Source organism: Lepisosteus oculatus, chromosome 3 (genome assembly GCF_040954835.1).
Source record: "Lepisosteus oculatus isolate fLepOcu1 chromosome 3, fLepOcu1.hap2, whole genome shotgun sequence".
Lineage (NCBI taxonomy): Eukaryota > Metazoa > Chordata > Actinopteri > Semionotiformes > Lepisosteidae > Lepisosteus > Lepisosteus oculatus.
The window spans coordinates 50,069,464-50,089,181 of NC_090698.1; the positions used below are offsets into that span (position 1 = coordinate 50,069,464).

At 35.1% G+C, this 19,718-nt stretch overlaps 1 protein-coding gene across 1 annotated transcript; it reads right to left on the bottom strand.

Annotated features, from left to right (window-relative positions):
• Positions 1-87: 87 nt before the first annotated feature.
• sptlc1 (serine palmitoyltransferase, long chain base subunit 1) lies at positions 88-15,629 on the bottom strand. Its single transcript, XM_006626830.3, has 15 exons — positions 15,548-15,629; positions 13,503-13,610; positions 12,531-12,625; positions 12,196-12,289; positions 11,599-11,671; positions 11,035-11,167; positions 10,280-10,409; positions 9,419-9,508; positions 7,787-7,894; positions 7,444-7,539; positions 4,455-4,551; positions 3,552-3,606; positions 2,804-2,921; positions 1,852-1,925; positions 88-1,463 (listed from the first exon to the last, which is right to left on the bottom strand). The coding sequence occupies exons 1-15, from the start codon at positions 15,599-15,601 to the stop codon at positions 1,370-1,372; spliced, it is 1,419 nt and encodes a 472-aa protein (XP_006626893.1). The 5' UTR covers positions 15,602-15,629; the 3' UTR covers positions 88-1,369.
• Between the last annotated feature and the right edge of the window lie 4,089 nt (positions 15,630-19,718).

Sequence of the window (19,718 nt, forward strand, 5' to 3'; positions counted from 1 at the left end):
CTATTCTTGATTTTGCTTTAACGACTTATTTAGTGAAAGCAAAGAATTGAAATGTAAAGTCTGAATGGAAATCATTGCAAGAACAAGTTATTATTTCAAATATTTTAATGTAAACAACATGGAAGTGTTGTTTTTTAATCAAATAAGATTCCGTCTAACCCATAGTATTGTTAGCAGCAAAAAAGGCACATTCGCTGTAAACTGCATATTTGATAGTGTTGTGTAAAAACATTAATTTGGACAACATAAGCATAATATCCTCAAAAATAAAAAACTTTAAAATTCTATCATTTGTCACGGATACTGATATACAAAATGGTATAGAACTTAACCTAAGGCTTTTATAACTTAAATCTTCATAATCATGAAGACATGGAAAGTTTTTAAGAAAAAAAAAAGATAATGCAATACATTAAGGCTATATAAATGTGACACTATACCAAATATTCATAACAAAGTCATCCTATCAGTGTTTGGAAAAAATCTGTTTTATGAACAACAAAAAAAAGCAAATCAAATATGCACGTTAAAAATGCAGCAAAACACAAAGTAAAAATTCACAAACTGGCCATATTGACACTGCCAAAACATAAAACAATTAACCTCAAGAGTCTAAAACATTCAGAGTGAAACACCAATATTAATGCTGCTAATTTGACATGTTTTTTTATTAGACTTGTCCGTTCCCTGGAATTATTAATTGCACAACAACATAGACAAGTAGATTTTTATTTAAAAAATGTTTCATACTTGATAAAACAGCTTTCTGTAAGAGCTTCTGTGAACTATCTATTTGGAAAGTAGATTTCAAGATCAAATATGTCATTAAAGAAAAAAAAATACTCAATTTAGTTTTCCTTTAATATGAATAAAATAACTTAGTAAAGCAAAACGTGGTATCTGACAAAATATTTATAAAAGATTACATACATACAGAATTCAATTTATCTTCCCATTAGGTTGAAAAGCATGCTCTACAGGAATGAAAACTTGCTATTAATCAAAGACAGACTGTGTCTGAAAGCAACAGACCACAGATTTATGAAGACTAGGAACCAGTATGGAAAGACAGCCTTTCAAAATAGTTTTTGTATGGCTTTGTCAAAACCAGCTAGGAAGAAAAACAAAGTAAGTGGTGCAAACAGACCAATTTCACATATTTTAAAAATAGTATTTTGCACACCCCAGCATATTAAACACTCATTAAATAAGCGTTACAGTGTTTGTGTACGATATGAAAAAGTTCTGTTGGACAGTCCTGCAACATGCTTCCCAAATAACCCAGCTAATTTTAAGATGACATCAGAAATTTCTGGAGAACTTTTAAATACTCCAGCTCTTTCCCCATCCACGACTGTCTGAAGGCAGCTCACTTCAGAATGGATTGTGCAGCTTCTTTGATCAGAGCTGCTGCCATTTCCAGTTCTTCTTCTGTCTGCTGCACAGTAACAACCACTCGGACACTGTGAAAAGATTTAAGCACAAGGTGAATGACGCAGTACATTAGTTTGAGTCTGAAGGGACACATACTGTTTAATGTAAATCAGCAGCAGCTGGTTTCACTTGTGTATAAATGATATTTTATAAGAAATACGATATTCTAAAATATAACTCACCACAGAATTAATCCACAAACAAAAAAATGCAACCAGTTTTATATCACTATTTTAGTTCTGCTGCCAAAAACACATTTTATGCTAAACTGCATCAAGCAGCAGTTAGCTTTCAAATTGAGTTTCCAACCAAGTTCAAAGATAAAATTCAGGAAATATAACCTTAATCACATTCTTCAACAAAATGTTAAAAGCACGTTTCAAGGTTTACACAAATATACTTTAAAAATACTCTTACGTAGGCGGTGGAAGATTTTTTTCTTCTTTGTCCAAGTAGTGGGCCTGGGTAAGTGCAATCTGTCTGTCCATACACTGTTCAATAATAAATAAACTTGAGAAACATCATAAAACTCAGCATTCACAAGCACAATGTTCATAAAGCTGCTTTCCATTTGTATTTAAAAAGAAAGCATTTCAAGAAAGAAAAGGCAAACGTGTGTATACATCTATAAACCTTATCGCTACACTGGTTGTTCTGTGAATCCCATAGTTGAGTTTTTGCAGAATTTCTAATAATAACTCTGACACCTAGTATCTGGTCAAACAAGCAGAGTTTTCAGTGTAGAGAGAAGAATTGCTAATACCATGTATCTGTAAACTCTGGGCAAATTCACACATTTGTCTAATGTCTAAAGCTCCTATAAGCTACTTTGAAACCCATAATAATTTAATACTTCATAGCACACACATTAGCATCAAATTGCAAGCATGAATATTTTCAATACAATCTTTTCCAAATATGAATGAAAAATCAAAACAAGCTAAAATTCTTGACAAATAATGAGATAATTTTTCAGACACCAGTAGCCGAGAACCATGTCAAAAACGTGATTTTGCTGTAAATTCAATTTGAATACATCAGAAGTTCTCTCAATGTGGGACTACTGAGTTTTCTAAGCAAAAATAGCATCAATATCTATAAATAAATATGCAGTCATGACAGAATGAGGCACACAGCTTCAAAGCATTTATTTTTGTAGCACCAGCATTTCCTCTATTGAAAACATTTTAAAAAAGCTTTGGAATTGTGATTAACCCGAAATGCTTTATCTAAATTATAGCTTGAATTAGTTTTTGTAAACAACAATTGTATCAATCAATATCTGAAGGAATGATAGAGACTAAGCTACCCTTGAACAGAATACTTTTAAATTTGTGTGCTTTAGTTTTACTTAGTTTGTTCCACTTACGTAATCTACAATAGCCCGTAGTAACTTAACATCAGACTCCCTTGATCCAGTAGTCTTCTTCAGTTGTAAATGAAAAGCTGGTGAGAAATATTCCCCAACTACCTTCAGGCCAGAAATTCTGTATGATTTAACACAAAACAAATTGATTGAGAAAAATCTGTGAGTTGGGAAACTCAGAACACTAACTTAGGAAAAGAGTTTTTCTGTTGCCATCTGAAAGCAGTTAGCAACATACATAAAATTTTACCTCACTTGGCTAAAAAGAGGTTCTTTATTACTGGGATATATGTTTCAGTGCTTTGTCTAATAAATGGCTTCTTTCTTGTGTCTTACAAGCACTGCACAAGCCAGTAAAGACAAGACGTTGTGGTGAAGGGATTGATATTGAAGTTAAAAGAACAGGCTCCAAATACAATACAGATGGAAAATAGTTTGTGTACACTGGCTTGCATTGATGTATTAATAGGATGTCTAATAACTGTGTAAAGAATATTAATTTCCCTTGTTTTAAGTTAAACTTTTATCAAAATATTTATTTTTCACCTTTCATCTGCTTTGTTTTCAATGTCATTTTCTGCTTCTCTGTGGTAACATTATTAGGTTAACCAAGATAGCAGTTAATATTTTTAAGCGGAAAAATGCAAGTTAAAAATGAATTCACACAGATGGCCAATTTACTATATACTAAAACATCAAGCATAAATTCAAGTGAAGTTTAGTGTTGTCCATGGAAAAAATATAACCTTACCCTTGCAAGGCATTGTGGATGTGCTTACATTTATTCCTCAATATTGTGAAAATTTCTATAAAAAAAACAAAAATAAACACTAAGGCATTTAACATTTAATGTTAATAGCATATTCAATAAGTATGTCATTAACAGTTTTAATGGGTAAAATCAATTGCGTTAATACCAAAATCTACTTGCTAAGTAGTAAGTGGCCAGTCTAGGCCTGGCACCCTTTCAGCAGCAGTGTCAGGGACCTTCTTGTTAAAGGGAAGAAGCCCATCTACTCCAAATACAAAGTTAGGACCCTCAGCTATCTTCCTTAGTTACCAGGTGTAGCATAAGTAAAACCTGTGACTGTGTAATCTCTCAGATGTAACATCAGATGTAGTACTTGAGACTCTAACATCTGTATAATTCTAAACAATTTAAAATTGTGAAAGTGCCAATTTCTATGAAAATATGGGTGAACTATGAAGTAATATTTCATTAGGCTTATATTAGACTACAACATGTTTGTCAAGAAAGGATTCTAGATATCAAAATTAAAAGTACTCATGCAACTAAATATGTATTTTTATATAGGATTATGGTACACGAAAAGTCACGGTAGACCACATAGTGAGCATACATATTTATATAGTAAAATACTACTAACTAACTTAAGCACAATCTGTAGTTTCCTAGAGATATTGTATGAATCAATACTGAATGTGCACATATCCACAGAATGCATGCCAATTAAATTAAGTGGAATGAAAGAAAGCATTCAGACATTCAATAAAATCATTTAAGCCAGTTTGTATCTGAACAGATCTTGCAAGGTCAGTTAGGTAAAATAAATGATCAGTTCACTGTGTGTTCTGTATACTGAATATGGGCACGTATCGAGGCAATTCTCCACAACACAATACGCTTATTTACCTGGATCTTCCTCCATGATGTTAAGTGCTTCTATTGCAGCTGCTGCAAGCATAGGTGGTAGAGACGCTGAAAAGCAGTAGCCCTGTCCAGAGAGACGCTAGAAAACATAAAACAAAAAGACCAAATCAAAACAAAGAAAATATTCCTGGAAATAAAAAAATAAATAACTGAGTAATAAGGAAGGACAGTTTAACACCTTGCACTGCACTACATAGCCAGCAGCCTTATCGCTCTGCAGCTCACAACTGGCAACCCACTGAAGCTAGGCAGGTGTGAGCCTGGACAGTACCTGGTTGGGAGACCTCCTGGGAAAAACTAAGATTGTTGCTGGAAGAGGTGTTATTGGGGCCAGCAGGGGGTGCTCACCCTGCGGTCCATGTGGGTCTTAATGCCCCAGTATAGTGATGGGGACACTATGCTGTAAACAGGCGCCGTCCTTCGATGAGATGTAAAACCAAGGTCCTGACTCTCTGTAGTCATTTAAAACCCCAGGGCGTCTCTTGAAAAGAGTAGGGTTATAACAAATTCCTGGCAAAATTTCCCATTGGCCCTTGCTCATGGCCTCCTAATAATCCCCATCTATGAATTGGCTTCATTACTCTGCTCTCCTCCCCACTGATATCTGGTGTGTGGTGAGCGTTCTGGCGCACTATGGCTGCTGTCGCATCATCCAGGTGGATGCTGCACATTGGTGGTGGTGGTGGAGAGGAGTCCCCATTACCTGTAAAGCGCTTTGAGTTGAGTGTCCAGAAAAGCGCTATATAAGTGTAAGTAGTTATTATTATTACATAAATTATAGATTTGTGTCATCATCAGGCTGGTGATTTTCTTCGTACACTTAAAGTACCACATGTAAAAAAGCACCATATAAAAACGTTTTCATTCTGGATATGTGCAAACCAATGCTTGTTCTATACTTTGTAAAACCCATACTGAACAGCTAAGAGCAACTGCTGAAGAGGTTAAGTAAGAAAATCGAAGTATAGGAGTACAGGTTTAAATGTGAAAAAAAAAAGATTCCTCCATAGCCCATCAAACTCCTCTATGTAGAAGGATAAATTCTAAGACCAACTTGGAAAACATTTTAAAAACTGTTTGGGAAGTCTGTGATGGCCAAAATTATACCAGCAAAATGATACATTAAATACTACATAGCTGGTTTTACTAAAGCTAATGATTATATGCCTTTTGAGAACTTGCACAGTGGAATTTTAAATGGATTTGGTTGATAAATATAAAACAATGGAGATACTGTAGCTGGACAACTCTCTAGGAATTCCTTCCGACCAAAAACACCAACTGAGATTTTTTAAAGATATGCTCATCTGTCATTTTTATGTAGAAAGTATTCAACTTTTATTTTATATCTCTGAAAAATGCAATCTTGAATGATATGCTTAAAACTAAAATTGTTTGGATCTATGTAACCAAAACAAATGAAAAAAAAATATTAATACTGAAACTGAATAGAATATAATTGATGATATTTCATTCCATTACAATAATTAAGAAAAATGCAATTTTATAAAAAATGTGTAGTAAACGGTAAAAGATAAACAGTAAAATATGCATTCCAAATCTTTGCTTACAAAATAAAGATAAGAGTATTTTTCCACCTGAAATGTTTCTACATTTTGAAAACTCAGACAGCATCAATCCTGACATTTTCAAACAGGACTTTAAACTAAGAATCTTCACAATCGACTCCAAACTCATAAAACTAAAATGTTGATAGCATGGAAACAAGCAAGAAGAAAAGTAGAAGATTCTGCCTAAATCAGTTCTGTTGCAAACATTTAGTGTGAAGGGTTCCAAAATTTGTGTAATGGTGATCAAAGTAACTTGACTTCAGAGTAAAACACACTGATCTCTGCCAGTTCCCCCAGTTAGATATTAGATTTCAAAGCCACAACTCACATAGTGATACACAAATCAACCATGAAGACCAAAAGCTTTAGAAATAAGTCAGGATACAGTGCTAGAGACATACAGATCAGAAAAGGTTACAGGAAAGTTCAAAGTCACAGTTCATCATTAACAAGTATAATGTGCATCATTTCCTCCAGCCACTACACAGGTCAGATTGCTCTTCCAATCTGGGCAATCAGGAATTTGGTTAGGGACGCCACAGCCTTAAAAAGATTGGTCTGAGATGGAAGGCAATGTTTATTCATAGACAATACCCGCTATAACACACAGCTGGCCTATATGGGCAAGTGGCAAGAGAGAAGACATTACTAAAGACGTTTGCTATAAAGCATGTAAATGATGCAGATGTAGCAAAAGGTTTAGTGGTCAGATGAGACAAACTGAAAAACTTTCTGATCCAAATGCCAAGAATTATATCTGGTACAAGTCCAACACATCACATCATCAATTGGGTAATATCACTGCAAGGTCAATGCCCCACTAGAGTGGTGCTCTTTCTTTGTGTGTAGATAGTTGTTTTCTCTTAAGGTTGACACCTCAACTTTTTGCAATTACCAACATCTTAAAGAACTGCTTAGTTTGAAGTGTACATGTGAGAACTGGCATCAGAAGGTCTGCTCAGATTTCCAACATCTGAACAGCTGTGATATCAGCAACGTGAATTTTCCAGTGTATCACGGGATGGGCACTGAGGATTTTGAAATGCACCACAGTAAAGGCAAAATTATTTTTTCCCTTTTAAATACCTATTTATTTCCGAGACAATGTTTCAGATGTCAATACCTTTACAAGGAAAATACACAGATATTTCAAGCCTCTTTGATTAAAATGATGTGCCTCAGCAAGGCCAAGGATCACACTAAATGGTACACATAGGGCACACATAAACACAAACAAAACACACTAAAACTATGTCTTTGGACTGTGGGACAAAATCAGAGCAGAGGATCCCATGTAAACAGTGGGAGAACACACAAAGTCCACACAGATAGTACCCACTTGTTTATACAAGTTTAAACAATTAAAACATTCAAGCAATAATATCTTTTAACTATTTTACCTGATGATCAATCACAAATGATCTTCCGCAGCAGAAGCCACCAACAGAAGCTAAGGCATTCTCCATATTTGCACTGATAAGATCAATATCGTCAATCTGAAAGAAAGTCAATCAGAAACAAAGATGAAAGACATTTTCTGAATGCATCACACAGTGATGGCAGTATAAACTTCGAAAGATGGATTCTATTTTTTTTATTTAAAAAAAAATCAAAAGCATTGCCCATTTCTCTTCATAGCTTATTTCCAAAGATCTTACCATACTTATCATTTAAACAACTTTAATTACTAAAATGTAACTTTGCAGGTTAGCATATTCTGATATTTTTACTTCCAATACTCACATTCACTCCAAAATGTTCAGTGACTCCACGACCGTGTTCTCCTAGAACCCCAAAAGACAGGCTCTCTTCCAGGAAAATACGGACCTTGTACTTATATTTCAGCTTGACCTAGTAAAATACCAGAGAATACAGAAATTTGAGCAACCCTATTAACTTTGAAAATGTCAGATCTTTTAAGCAATTATTGTTCATTGCAGTGTACCTTTGATGATTTTGTTTTTAAAAGTTTGATTTTCTCAGTATCTTAAATATATCACAAGACATGAAAATGTCTAGTTTCTTTACGATATGGTAATGACCATTAACATCAAAACATCACAAAAAACACATTGTGGAAAGATGTTTAATTTGTTAAGTTCTTAAGTGAACAAGTTAAAAACGTTTTAACTTTTTACACCAATATAAATTGCCACTTGTTAGTTTGGTTCTTCTATGTAACACATATTGATAAATTAAAATTAAAATATTGATCCTACACCTCTTAGTATCTGGAGTATTGTTGTTTCAGATGTGACATTTTACATAAACAGAACAGTTCCCATCAAATTGTCTGTTAAAACTATTGTTCTTCTATGCCAAAATTCAGAACAAACATCATTTAAACATTCTCCTATAAGATCCAAAATCATAAAGCACTAGATGGTCAATTTAAATCACCATGTTTATTATTCTTTTAGCTTGCTACCCACTTCAAATTATGTTTTGCAAGAAAATTACACAAAAGGTATGTTTGACTCTCCCCTAGTCTGTCTTTTAGGCTTTTTATAATAATCTACCATTATTATATAGTTACTTAAATCCTAAAGTCTAAATACAGTTCTTTTCACTCTTTGATCCAAATAAATAGTGTATCTCAATTTAAGAAATTACATTATATTTAAAATGCATGTCAGTTATGTATTCATTTTAAATTTGGAGATAGACTTATGACTCCTGTTAAAAATGACAGCTCTGTCAAAACCTTTGGGATACCGTGTTTAAGTTCAGTCTTTTTGTTGGATGATTGCAATTCTGTCTAGCATCAGCCTGCTTATTTAAATAAAATACACTATACTTAAAAATACACATGCTTCTTAGTTTTATTGATGTTCTCACTAAAACAAAAAAACAGCAAATTTCAAAGTAACTGGAAATTTGTACAGGAGTGGCATCACTAAGATAAATATTTTGATATTTATTTTTATATATGTAGACGTATTATAAAACTTTTAGGGCTAGATATAAACGAACATATCAAACTCCAGAATATTAAGTTAGATGTGCTGCTTTAACTAATTAACTAATTAACTAATTCAGGTACTTCATACATGTTGTCAAAGCCAATATCCTGCCCTTTTCAAGAATCATGTGGGTAAAATCCTCAGATCAATCATATTCTAACATCCAGAATGACAAGATGGACCAAATGGCTGCTTCTTTTTTGCGATCTTATGACTCAATGATGGAACAGTACAGTCTGTTTTGCTATGAATAAATGCCTCCCAAAAACACATACCAGTCCACTGTTTGTGATTTGATCTTCTCAGGGAACTACAGATGAAACCTTTAAGATATTCCTTTATAAAATATAATTTTTGTTTAATGAAAATAACTCCTGCAGAGAAGAGGTTTCATTTAAAATAATAACCTCACCAGTTCTGGGAGAGGACAGATGTCTCCAGTGTTGACATACAGGCCTTCAACCACAATGAACCTCCGAGTCACCCGAGCTTTGCGAGGATTCTGAAAATGAAGAGTAATCACAGTGTTTATCTGTTTATCTCAAACAGGATTCCTAAAGCACAGCTGGCATGGGAGAGATTAAAACTATTTTGCCAGAAGTAAAAAGAAAATCTGACACACAAGATTAAAATTTACAGAGATTTACATTTTGAAAGAGTACCGTCTTAAATTCTTCTGAATGCCCTTTTTACAATAATATTATACCCAGTTGTGTACAAACATTTTTGTATTGTTTAGAAAAACTTTTTTAAACATCACAATTATGTCCCAGTTTATATAAATTAAGCAAAACATAAAATATAGCAAAAAGAAAACAAACAAAATGCTTTTAGAAACGTTGTACAAAACTGATCAAACTTAACAATTTTGTTCAACCTAAAATTTAAAATGCACCATGCAGGAATTCTATAATCTAATTACGTAAATATAAACGAAAAGACAGTTATTCCTTTTTTGTGAACAATTCTTTTCATATTAAGTTTCACTTAAAATAAAATGGATTTTCATAAAACAATCCTGGTACAAAAAAAGAAAAAGTAAGGTATATGAGAATTTAAATTTAACTGAGTTTTCTCAGAATTTTACCAATGCAGCACACTGTAAGTTGCTACATTTTCTAAAAGGAAATTTAAACAGAAAACGTACACAAAACTAACATTACAATCCCTTTGGTGGTGCATTTTATTTATAGTACAAATGCTTCTAACTCTTTTTTCAGTGAGCTAAATTAGGAAACCAAAGACTTTAGCGAGCTGTTATGCACTAACCTACCTTTTGATCTTCAATTTCTTGCTCCTTTAAGAGACGCTCAAGGTCCTCCATGTCATTGTGTTTGAAGTACTTAATAAAACTGCGGGAGGCTTGCAGCCCCTTCTGAATTGAAAAACATGCAGCTTCATCCCTAAGAATAAAAAAAAAAGACCTCCATAAACAACAAAGCATTCTTAAATTCCACAGTGCTCTTGTTTTCTTTTGTTTTTTGAGCTTTGAGGAGGTTTCAATAAAGAATTATAATGTGCCTATGTATTGCGACAGGTATTACCAATAGCACGACTAAGGTACAGGTCATGTTGACGTCAATAAATGTACGGTAGAAATGTGTGTCAAGCTGTTGCAGACTTAATTGCCAGCTGTACTTTGCCACTAGTTGCACTTTATCTACTGGACAGGTAAAGATTTTCCAGAGATGGAAAACACAAGGTTCAAGGACAGAGCTCGAGTTGGGTGGTCTGAAGGGCTTGACCTGGCTTCACTCTGCTACATATACAGCAGCCCAGCTATATTTTAAAATTGTACATGGCATCTCCTAAGGACAAAGGGGGCAACCGTGATGTAACACATTAAGCTTATTTTCTAAAATAAATAAATTACAGATTAAGTATAACCTAGTGCATTTGTCTTCATAACTATTTTGACCCTTTATGTAAATTTCTCTTCAATGTCCGGTGTTGTAGGTATCTTATTTTCTAAAATTCTGCTTCCCCTTGCTTATACTTACACATCAAAAGAAAGTAGAAAGTACTTACACAAACACGATATCACCTCTCTTTGAGTAAGCAGGTATTGCACTAGCTATGGTTGCAAATCCATAGGAATAAATGATAGCCTCTTCTGTCCTCATAAATTTAGCCAAACGTTCTTCCAACTCCAAGTGAACATCTGAGGTTATCCAAAAAAAAAGAAAAAAAACTTAAATGGAAATTATTCCTTAAATGTAATTAAACCAGAAGAGATTAAATCACTTACAGTACCGAAACACACAAAACAAATTACTTGGATGCAAAAATTAAAATAATCATACTGCAAAACTATCGAACTTCAAACCCATAAACTTGTACATCGTCTAATTTTCTCCAGTTGTCCATATTTGGTTCACATGCAGAAACAAACATACAACAGGGTCTACTCCAATAACACATCCAACATTCATGTTCCGAAAGCTAGAATTATAAAGGACATTGATCATGATCTCCTCTTTATAGATCGTATCACTGTGTGGAAGATTTCAACAAAATCGTCAACTCTTTATGTTCACATTAAGACATATTTTCCCGGTCTTTAGGCCATGTACTAAAAAATACATAGCTTACCAAAGGTTCCATAAAAACCTCTAGGACCACAAGTGCCAACTCCATACTTTTTAAGCGATGCTAAAGCTTTGTTCTGCCAGAAGAAAGAAAACTTAACATTAACATTAAACACAAATTTCAAAAAGGAACTTTCAAACACAAGATCAGTTCCTTTTTACAAAAATACTTCAATGACTTATGTGAAATCATTCTAATTTCAATTGCAAAAAATCACTAAGTGGGGGAAATACGTACATAAAAGTACAAATTGTCTAAAGGGTAACGTAAACAAGCAACTGTGGCAAGGTAAACAAGATTAAATGATCACCACTACTACATGAAAAAGAGAAACACAGAACTAAATGTTTAAGATCCTATGGACTTTGAGCAAACAGATGAAAAATGTAGAATCAATTACTGCAAAGTAATGGAACAAAATATTACTGAAATCAACAATGAGTTAAAAATAAAAGATCCAAGACTTTACACTTTTGTATTTGTATCTGTAATTAATGGCACCTTTAATTTTGAGACAAATGTGATTCTCTTAAATCATGTTAAGAACAGATGAACAATTTGAACAAGTGGGGTACACACTATTCTGTAAACCATACAAACCTTAACTCGCTCATTTTCAAGCATTCCAAGGAAATTGAATGAAGCAAAGTTGATGCACTCCTTCCCATTCACTGTGATATTATGACTTGGAGGACTACAAGGGCAAGACACTGGGGTTAGCTAAACAAACACCGGATTGACCCAGCTTGACATTGAGTCCATCTAGTATCAGAATAATCTATGGATTACACAACTATGCATAAGAACAAAGGCGACAAAATCTGAAGTCTACATTTACATCATAAAGTTTTGTTAAGTATCTGTATAAATCAAACCATACATTTCACTTAACAAATAAGGCTTATTAATGAGAAAAAGTAGACATAATTCTTTACCCTGAAACAACATCATAATTTAGAGAAGGATGGTCCTTTGACACAGGAGGGACTAGTGGTTCTGGTTGCCATTCTTCAATCAGTTCCTCCTTCTCCTGTAACAGAATAAGAAATGATCGGCTTTGAGAAGGAAAGTACCATTTAGAATAAAATGAGGGGAGAATTTCTATTGTACGTTTCTACGTTTTCTATCGGTCATTAAGTGAAATATTTATATAGCGCTTTGCATCACAGAGGATCTCAGAGGATTTTATACAAAGAAGGGGACCCACTTCATTCACTACTGAAATCCAGCATCCACCGGGTTTAAAGGTGACAGCAGAACCACATCACAGGTATCAGGAACAGAATAGGAAAATTGTGTCAATTGAATAAAAGAAGAACTTTTGTCAGGATCTCTGTTTAATGTCTCATCTGAAAGTCAGCACCTCTGGTTGCAGTTTCTCCAGTCACCATACTGAGGAACTGGTTTGGCAAATCTGCTCCAGACAGAACTATTGGCCAACTAATACCACTTACACGTGAGGAGGTAGGAGGTGTCTGGGTGGTACAATACACCACACACTTCCTAATAACCGACTTTGCTATGCTCAGATGGATATTCATTGTCTGAAGAAGTTTTCACACTCTTGATCTTGATTTACCTGATTGAGGAACCTTATGGAGGCAGTTGTATTTATTCCGAAATCTTGTAAAACAGTATTACCGCACACATAGCCCACTCAAATGGGTGATTTGTCACAGTAAAGACAGTGTATACATATGCAATCAACATAATACATGTTTTGGTGACATTGAACTCTTATGAGTGAATGACATTTGAGAATTGTTTAGAGTAATGTGTTATTCTATGTTTTGTGTAAGAGAACTCGGAAACTCCTTAAAGTTAAAGTTTAAACTGAAACTGATTTTTTTAAGTCATACAGATACAATCCTGAAATCCAAAATGGAATATATATTGTGATTCTTTACCTTGTCTGTGAGGTCTGAGCGATCTTGTAGTTTATAGGTTTTTGAGAAGAGCAGCCGGATTATCCACAAGATAAGGATGCCTTCTAGGATCAGATGATATGCTGGTGCCTGGAAAAGGTGTAAAATGCAAAAATAAATAAGACAAGCTTGAAAACTTAAAATAGCAAAATTCAATCATGTAAAACTGTAACTTTTAAATGTTAACAGCACAATGGCACAATTAACAAAACAAGAGATTTACACTCCTTATAAAGCAGGTTTAACTAATTTTACCTTGAAAGATTTTGCCACAAACACCATTGTACACCTGGCTCCTCTTTTATACTTATATTTTCACTGAACAAAATCAGTTAGACATCAAAGGGAAAGGAAAGAGATTGGCTTCCTTTATTTACTTTTATTGCAGACTTCGATTTAAACCCTTACCAGTGGTCACTGGTGCACTGATCTACTTAAGACTTCACAGATTATATCTGACCCCTCAAAGACCATATCATGAGAATCGAGTTCCCTGTGTAGCTTGGAAATGCTGTCCAGAGGAGAACTTGTGCAGAGCACTTAGTAGAAGGGGCTTCTGTTGGAACTGATTTTCTATATCCTTAAATGGAAGCTCTAGGAGGGGAAGTTCTTCATTCCTGAATCACATTTTATTTCTTGTGTTAAGAGGTATAAAAAAAAAACAGAAAAAAAAGTGTTTGACAGTTGGGAACACATTCATATTGTAGTTTCTGAACCTATTTATGACACATAACACTAAGCCAGCAAACCAAAAGGAACACTCCTAACATAATACCTTGCTTCTTTAATCATATGTTAAATAGTATTGTAGTTTTTTGTAATGTTTAAAAAACATTAGGTTAAAAATGTCATTGCACGTACTGTGAAAAGCAGGTGTTCCTTTTTAATTGTCAGACTTGCTGAAGGAGCTGTACCAAGCTCAATGTAAGACATTTGGATGGATGTTCTTAAACAGGGGCTTTAAAAAAAACGTGGCTTCTGATCCTTCCCACTGATAATATCAGTGATATACTGTATGCAGCATGACAGTAATGCAAGTTGATCATTCAAGTAAACTGGTAAGATGCTGGTTCAATAAGCAAGCCATTTGTTAAGGCAGCATAATACAATATGACTGAATGAAGAGATCAGTACCTACCTGGCAATACAGATTTTATAAAACGTGTTATACTAGCTTTTGGTAAAGTAGCATGACTAAGGTGTAAAATGGTGACCAAAGACAATGTCAATTAAGTTATTCCCTAGATTGAAAGGAAGGAATATTTTCACAAGAATCTGATACGGCACGCTTACGTACTACCTCATTAATCGATAAAATAAACTTTGCAGTCTACTTTTTAAATACATTGCAAATAACAGAGTATCTCTAACAATCTACGAGAAGAACTAACGAACCAAATGGTGACTCAATACATTGCTATTTGAGCCCAAACACCACTTGAAAACAAGAAGAACTGGAAATTTTTCAAAACTCTACAATATTTTTTTTTCGTGATAACTTTAGATGAACAAAAATACGTTATTTTCACAACAAACGATTGGCTTAAAATAACTTTCTGTGACATGTATTAAATTATCTATCTATACACCACGCCACACAGCGCTGTGATTCATTACTGCTGGATAATGACGTACAATTAGCTTTAACTATATATAATAAGTCAAAGGCAGATAAAATGTTCTTTCGTCCAGATGCTAACTTCCTATGTAACTAGGTACATGCCTGCGTTAATACCCTATTGGTCGGAGTCAAATGTACTGTTCTTCTTATAGGCCTGTACAAAAAAACAGAAGAAAGTTCACCCCTTTCCGATAGACCGTTGGCTACTTCAGATGTCAATCATATCTGGTAACCTCGACAACACTTCCTGAAGTACAAATATATTTTTTTTAACTTGGGAGTTTTCAATGCCGTACCATTTTGTTCCGGGATAAATGACTTTCATCTACATCAAAATATGAATTTGCACAAATGAATACATCCAGCTACCTTAAAAACCCACGGAATTACAAAGTTAGATAATTACCTCATAGAAAGCCTGGACCATCTCCACTAACACCCATTGCTGACCGGACGCCATCTTGGTATGCTAACCACGTGACGGAAACGACGTTTCAATATCTCGCCGCAATAGCAGCGCGCATGCGTATTTGAAAGTTTAGGGAAGCCTGCAATCTTGATTTTCGAAAGCTGTGGAAACGCATGTCTTTCTTGTAAAAGTTATACAGTAGAGTAGGTGATTCTTGTATGCATTTGACCACCAAAAGAGTATATTGTTTTAATAGTGCTGATCAGACATAAAGTAGGTTTAGGCGCTGTTTTTAGGAGTAATTATGATTACAACCCTAAAAAACCCTAAAGAACCCTATAAAACACTATTGCACGTCATTCGTAAAGATTGTTTAACAAACACGTAAACTAAACATATTTTTTTTATTTTACAAGCACAATACAAACATTTGAACTATTTTGCATTTTTTATATTATATAAATAGTAGACTTTACGCTGAATTTATAAATATATTTACAGTGCCTTGCGAAAGTATTCGGCCCCCTTGAACTTTTCAACCTTTTGCCACATTTCAGGCTTCAAACATAAAGATATAATTTTTTTATTTTATGTGAAGAATCACCAACAAGTGGGACACAATTGTGAAGTGGAACGAAATCTATTGGATTTTTGAAACTTTTTTAACTAATAAAAAAATGAAAAGTGGGGCGTGCAAAATTATTCGGCCCCTTTACTTTCAGTGCAGCAAACTCACTCCAGAAGTTCAGCGAGGATCTCTGAATGATCCAATGTTGTCCTAAATGACTGATGGTGATAAATAGAATCCACCTGTGTGAAATCAAGTCTCTGTATAAATGCACCTGCTCTGTGATAGTCTCAAGGTTCTGTTGAAAGCGCAGAGAGCATCATGAAGACCAAGGAACACACCAGGCAGGTCCGTAATACTGTTGTGGAGAAGTTTAAAGCCGGATTTGGATACAAAAAGATTTCCCAAGCTTCAAACATCCCAAGGAGCACTGTGCAAGCGATCATCTTGAAATGGAAGGAGTATCAGACCACTGCAAATCTACCAAGACCTGGCCGTCCCTCTAAACTTTCAGCTCAGACAAGGAGAAGACTGATCAGAGATGCAGCCAAGAGGCCCATGATCACTCTGGATGAACTGCAGAGAACTACAGCTGAGGTGGGAGAGTCTGTCCATAGGACAACAATCAGTCTTACACTGCACAAATCTGGCCTTTATGGAAGAGTGGCAAGAAGAAAGCCATTTCTCAAAGATATCCATAAAAAGTCTCGTCTAAAGTTTGCCACAAGCCACCTGGGAGACACCCCAAACATGTGGAAGAAGGTGCTCTGGTCAGATGAAACCAAAATCGAACTTTTTGGCCACAATGCAAAACGATATGTTTGGCGTAAAAGCAACACAGCTCATCACCCTCAACACACCATCCCCACTGTCAAACATGGTGGTGGCAGCATCATGGTTTGGGCCTGCTTTTCTTCAGCAGGGACAGGGAAGATGGTTAAAATTGAGGGGAAGATGGATGCAGCCAAATACAGGACCATTCTGGATGAAAACCTGTTGGAGTCTGCAAAAGACCTGAAACTGGGACGGAGATTTATCTTCCAACAAGACAATGATCCCAAACATACAGCAAAATCTACAAAGGAATGGTTCACAAATAAACGTATCCAGGTGTTTGAATGGCCAAGTCAAAGTCCAGACCTGAATCTGTGGAAAGAGCTGAAAACTGCTGTTCACAAACGCTCTCCATCCAACCTCACTGAGCTCGAGCTGTTTTGCAAGGAAGAATGGGCAAGAATTTCAGTCTCTCGATGTGCAAAACTGATAGAGACATACCCCAAGCGACTTGCAGCTGTAATCGCAGCAAAAGGTGGCTCTACAAAGTATTAACGCAAGGGGGCCGAATAATTTTGCACGCCCCACTTTTCATTTTTTTATTAGTTAAAAAAGTTTCAAAAATCCAATAGATTTCGTTCCACTTCACAATTGTGTCCCACTTGTTGGTGATTCTTCACATAAAATAAAAAATTTATATCTTTATGTTTGAAGCCTGAAATGTGGCAAAAGGTTGAAAAGTTCAAGGGGGCCGAATACTTTCGCAAGGCACTGTATATATACAGTAGTATTGGTATTAGAGAAATTAGTATTAGAAGAGAATTAGTACTAGAAAGGGAAAGGTGTGTAATGACAATACCACATAATATTATGTACAGATGTGAGAAGTGAAAGTTTGAACAGTGCTCAATATAGACAAGAAAAAGTACAATTATATGTGTGTTAGTTGTTTTATCAGATTGTGTTTATTATTGCAGCCAGCAGCTGTATCACCCTGCAACTCACAACTGGCAACCCACTGAAGCTCAGCAGGTGTGAGCCTGGTCAGTACCTGGATGGGAGAGCTCCTGGGAAAAATTAAGGTTGCTGCTAGAAGAGGTGTTAGTGGGGCCAGCAGGGGGCGCTCACCCTGCGGTCCATGTGCGTGCCCCAGTATAATGATGGGGACACTATACAGTAAACAGGTGCCGTTCTTCGGATGAGACATAAAACCGAGGTCCTGACTCACTGTGGTCATTAAAAATCCCAGGGCGTTTTTTGAAAAGAGTAGGGGTGTAACCCCGGAGTCCTGGCCAAATTTCCCATTGGCCCTTACCAATCATGGCCTCCTAATAATCCCCATCTATTAATTGGCTTCATTACTCTGCCCTCCTCTCCACTAATAGCTGATGTGTGGTGAGTGTTCTGGTGCACTATGGCTGCCGTCGCATCATCCAGGTGGATGCTGCACAATGGTGGTGGTGGAGGGGAGTCCCCATTACCTGTAAAGCACTTTGAGTGGAGTGTCCAGAAAAGCGCTATATAAGTGTAAGCAATTATTATTATTATTATTATTATTATTATTATTATTATTATTATTATTATTATTAAGACTTTGATGAAGATCAGATCACACCTCAGGAGCATTTACTGCAGGAATACTGATGCCTTGGAAACAGATGGTTCCAAGGAGCTCACAAACGTTTTCTCACAACTGTAAAAATGAAATGTTATCAAATAACGTATGCTACAATAACATTGGCAATCATGTTGTGTAACAATCAAACATTTAAATTGTTTCAATACAGCATCTTACGGTTTTGTGTCAGCTGTATATGGCGTTTCCAGATTGATGGTTTATTGGCTGGTCCAGAGACTTGTCAAAAATGTTCCTTTTGTGAACAGTGGGGCTAGACATGTTGGCACAGGAAGCAGGTCTTTACACTAATAGAAGTATGGGAGAATGGAACAAGCTTTCCAGCCATGTAATTGAAGTGAATACCCTGGCGTCGTTTAAGAAATGGCTGGATGAGATCTTCAAAACAATTGTACATAAATATCAGATAAATATCAATGTCAAGTCAATTAACTTGATCTCTAGATTGAGAGGAGGTAAGATTTTAACAGGAATCTGATAAGACACATAAATACTACCTCTTTAATTGATAAATTATACTTTGTAGATTTTACTTTTTTAATGAATTGCAAAAATAGCATATTTTCTAGTACTAGTTTCTACCTACCAAACATACTAAATGGGTTGATTACATTTTCCAATTTTCTTGTTTGGATGACTGCATAATTGTTTTATTTTAGTTGTTTTTTTAATCTAACTCTTTACTTCCTGAAATCATAATTATATATAATTAATAAGCAATAACTAGGAAAATTGCTTGCAAACACTTTGAGTTTTTTTTCGGCAGAAAGATCAGGTACAGTATGTGTAAGCCTGGGGGTCAAATATTTCAGCAGCCTTTGAAAAACATCAGCAAACCATGTCCTCTGTTATATTTGTAGAAATTTTCAATTAAAATAATTCAAATCAACTGTACAAAGAAGATCAGTGAGATATTGATCCTTTCATGGCTATCTAATAGCAAGATTATACACTTCTCTCCAAGGTGTTTGATCTTCAAAAGTAAATCATGCAAAATATTGAGGGTAGAACCGCAAAAAACTTTAAAGACTCGAACTAAACTTTAAAGACAAGAAATGAGAACGCTTATAATTACATATCAATTCATTTGTTTTGGTGTAATATTTGTTGCTTTACCTATTGAATATTGTCCCAGAACGGACACGTCAGCTTAAAATCGTTTAGTTAATTTCATTATTATGTTATGTTTG